The sequence below is a fragment of the Wyeomyia smithii genome, chromosome 2 (genome assembly GCF_029784165.1).
Source record: "Wyeomyia smithii strain HCP4-BCI-WySm-NY-G18 chromosome 2, ASM2978416v1, whole genome shotgun sequence".
Classification (NCBI taxonomy): domain Eukaryota; kingdom Metazoa; phylum Arthropoda; class Insecta; order Diptera; family Culicidae; genus Wyeomyia; species Wyeomyia smithii.
In genome coordinates, this window is record NC_073695.1 from 31,450,529 (window position 1) to 31,454,632 (window position 4,104).

Sequence of the window (4,104 nt, forward strand, 5' to 3'; positions counted from 1 at the left end):
ATTTAAGCGATTTATAGCGATTTTCGTTCTTCATTTAAAAATCGAAGGACAACGGTATAAAATTTCAAAAAAGCACGTTTTGCTCAGAAAATTACACTCTAAAAGATATATAAAAATCAGAAATCCATGAATAGCTAAACAACCCAATTCTTTAGCAAATTTAGGGGCAAGACACTATTGATATTATGCGAAACATTTCCAATGAAATGTCAAATCAATTTCGTAGTCGCAAATGAATACTGTGTTATTTCAATTATTTTACAGAGAGTAAATTTGAATTTTTTCCGTGTAACTCTCCGCTGCAGCCCCTCGTTTAACTTTTCGGTTTTCTACCAACTGCCAGCATTTTCGGCTCAAGTTCGAAAAGTGTCTGCGAATGACACGAACTGTCAAAACAAAGCAAATCTGTCAGTTTGATACCCTCGCCCCTTCAACTCGATCCCTTTCCTTTTTACTTTGCAACAATCAGTTTTCGGAGCATTTCTTCCGCACTTCTTTCTTGCACTATAATCTATTAGTCGCGTAAAACTTCCAGCTCACACTCAGTGCTGTTTCAGCAGTTCGTAAAAATGGCTGTTTTTCGGTTGACGTGTTTGTCAACTTTCCTTCTGCTGGCGACAGCAGCCATCGTCGGTTCGAGCCTACCAGGTGTGAACGGAAATACCCACTTGGTGCACAGACGCTTCGAGTATAAGTATTCGTTCAAACCACCCTATCTGGCGCAGAAGGACGGAACCGTTCCGTTCTGGGAGTACGGTGGCAGTAAGTACAACAACGTTTACGTCTGTGTCTGGCTAGCTAGGCTCTCGATTCCTCCAAATAATCCACTGGGTTTTCAGTCTCGCTGTCGTATGCTGCCTTGCAGTCTTGTTAAGGAGCGCGCATGCAGCACGGGGTGATGCACGGGAAGGGTAATGCTACAGCAGAGTTACACGTCAGAAGATTTTTCGTGTCTCGCTGGTAAAATTGCTTTCGTATGCCGGATGTTTTGGCAATGAGGAAAAACGTTTGTCCAGTTAGCTAAATAAAGGTCGTACAAAAAATCTAAATTGTTAAAAATGCTTCTGAGATTGTTGGAAATTTAGTAGCAATCACGTTTCCGTCATGGGATTTATGCTTTAATTAGCACTTGATTTACTTATTGCAGTCAAAACCTGTTTTCGACTGCACAGAAGTTATATGTGGTTGATTTATATAATATGAATATAATTGTTTTCTCGTTAAAAATTGTTTAGCCCATTGTTGGTTGGTAGAAATGATCGTTAGAAAATTAACGAAAGTCTGCTATCTCAGCTAATTGTTTTCTAAAATTTATGGTAAATGATAACCTCCATGGCTTTATTGAAAATAAATAGCAATAACCCCTTAAATTATACTAATTAAAATTGAAATCATTCATCTCATATTAGAGCAATATAAAAACCGAAATTTTTTTCTAATCCATATAATCTTATCATAATTAATTTGAACACTTTTACAGATGCAATCGCCAGCTCTGAGAACGTTCGAATTGCGCCTTCTCTGCGCAGCCAAAAGGGTGCGATTTGGACGAAGCATAAAACCTCCTTCGACTGGTGGGAGGTGGACATAGTTTTCCGGGTTTCCGGTCGGGGTCGAATCGGTGCCGATGGGTTAGCCTTCTGGTACACCGCGGAGAAGGGTGACTACAATGGTGACGTGTTTGGGTCCTCCGATCAGTGGGTTGGTCTCGCTATCTTCTTCGATTCGTTCGACAATGACAATAAGCACAACAACCCATACATCTCGGCTGTGTTGAACGACGGCACGAAGAAGTTTGATCATCAGAAGTAAGTGTTGGCCCTAGTTTTAAAGTCCCACTGTTCTTATCAGACATTATGCAGCGTGCGATTGCTTCATACCTACTGTATCAAAAATGATAAGAATACGTATGGTTGACATATTCCTCAAAATAATTTTACGCTTTCAGTGACGGCTCCACTCAGCTGCTATCCGGTTGTCTGCGAGATTTCCGTAACAAACCGTTCCCGACACGTGCCAAAATTGAGTACTACAACAACATCCTCACGGTGCTTTTCCACAACGGAATGACCAATAATGATCAGGACTACGAAATGTGCTTCCGTGCGGAGAATGTGGTGCTGCCGAAAACTGGTCACTTTGGTATTTCTGCCGCTACCGGTGGATTAGCGGACGATCACGACGTGTTCCATTTCCTCACAACTTCGCTGCACATTCCCGGGCAAATCAAGGAAGAAGTGCCCCATGATCAAGATCAAGCCAAACTAACGCAAGAATATCAGGACTACCAGAAAAAGTTGGAACTGCAAAAGGAGGAATATCGCAAAGAACATCCCGATGAGAACAAAGAAGATCTAGACAACTGGTTCGAAGATTACAACGCCCGGGAGCTACGGCAAATCTGGGAAGCTCAGACCGCAACCCACGAGCAGTTGAGAACGCTCGGCACAAAGCTGGATGAGGTTATCGGTCGTCAGGAGCGTACCCTCGGTCTACTGTCGGTTCAGGGTGGTACCGGTGTACCTCCACCTCAGCATGCCGGAGCACCCCAAATCGGGGCTGGAGCTGGAGCCGGAGTTCAGCGACATGAAATAGAGGTGATGGTGCAGAATCAGAATATAATGGTTCAAACTGTACGCGAAATTCGTTCTATCATTGGTGAAGTTCATGGCAGGGCCGAGTCCATACTGAAAAACCAGGCACAGGCACCGACTGCACAAATTCAGGGTGGCGGCTACGATATGCAGAGCCTGATGCACGAAATGCGTGACGGTATGAACCAGGTAAAGCAGGGAATGGCGAGCGTTTCCCAGAGGTAATAAACCTTTACATTTTTGGTTTTTGTTCTTGAGATAATTTATGAATTTCTTTCTAACAGACTCCAACAACCTCTAGCCCAGGCCGGTGTAGCCTGTCCCACTCAGAACTGCCTCAATATGACGGCTTTCCTGGTGACGATTGTTGTGCACTTGTTAGTGATACTAGGCTACAATATTTACAGGTAAGTAAACAAAAAAGCGTTCAAAAATAATGAAAATCTGTTCACCTTCTCTTCGGTTTGATTTTCCGCAGAGACAGTAAGGATGCGCAAGCGAAAAAGTTCTACTAAACGGGAGCCTACCCATCAACCACTAGTTGATACGAGACAAACAAGACGAGAGAGCGAGTGTGTGTGAAAACAATACATATAGGTGTCAAATCTTTGCTGATACTAGCGCAATATACAGACTGTTTATCCAACTAATCGATGCAACCAACCAACCAACCGTACAGTACAGTTTCATTGTGATTACGATTATTATTATTTACTGCATGTTATAGAAAGCTTCTACTTTGGATTATAAAATTGCATTAGAAAGAAGCAACTTTTGTTCAAAACAACAATTTCAGAAGGATTGGAACGTACAATTGTTTGTAGCAAATAGGATAGTTAGGTAACACCACGCAAAACTAGCGGTAACCGATAGGTAAGAGTCGGCGCGTATAGAGCATTTATTACTTAATCGCACAACAGCGAAATTTGATATCCTTGTATCCTGGCATGTTGAGCATAGTATCGCGATAGTTCTACACATCTTCTGTTGAACTGTCTACTTATTGAACCGATTGAGGTTGATTTTTTGGTTGTTTCTCATATAGTCACTGTAATGTTGCATCCAGTCACTTCAAGAGTGACTCGATATACCTGCGGCAAGAAACATTGCATCTTTGCGCAATACAGCAGATATGTACGACGTTGCGTCTCGGCGTTGTCTTGCAACACCTTTTTTTTTTCATTATTTTGTTCTTTTGAAGAATGTTTTTTTCGGTGTATGTAAATGTGTATTATGTTCGTGTATTTAATTCACAAGAGCGAGAATTATTTAAAAATAAACAAAGTTTATTAAAAAATGTAATATTTGTTATTTTAGAAGTAAGAAACGAAAAGAATAATCAATAAGATTTTTCGAAATGCTCGGACGTTGCACACTTCGAGAACTCGTTTGTAACCTGAGTATCGATGAAATGAAGAAAGTGCATAAAATCTCTGAACTGTGTAATGCTTTTTAAAAATTTTAGGCAATCAAGGGCTACCCACAGAGAAGGAGAAATTTTATCATCTTT

General features: G+C 41.2%; 1 protein-coding gene across 1 annotated transcript; it reads left to right on the top strand.

The window, feature by feature from the left end:
• The first annotated feature begins 434 nt into the window (after positions 1-434).
• On the top strand, positions 435-3,896 carry LOC129724704 (protein ERGIC-53). The gene is made up of 5 exons (XM_055679825.1): positions 435-762; positions 1,481-1,808; positions 1,949-2,815; positions 2,879-3,001; positions 3,073-3,896. The coding sequence occupies exons 1-5, from the start codon at positions 570-572 to the stop codon at positions 3,107-3,109; spliced, it is 1,548 nt and encodes a 515-aa protein (XP_055535800.1). The 5' UTR covers positions 435-569; the 3' UTR covers positions 3,110-3,896.
• Positions 3,897-4,104: the final 208 nt, after the last annotated feature.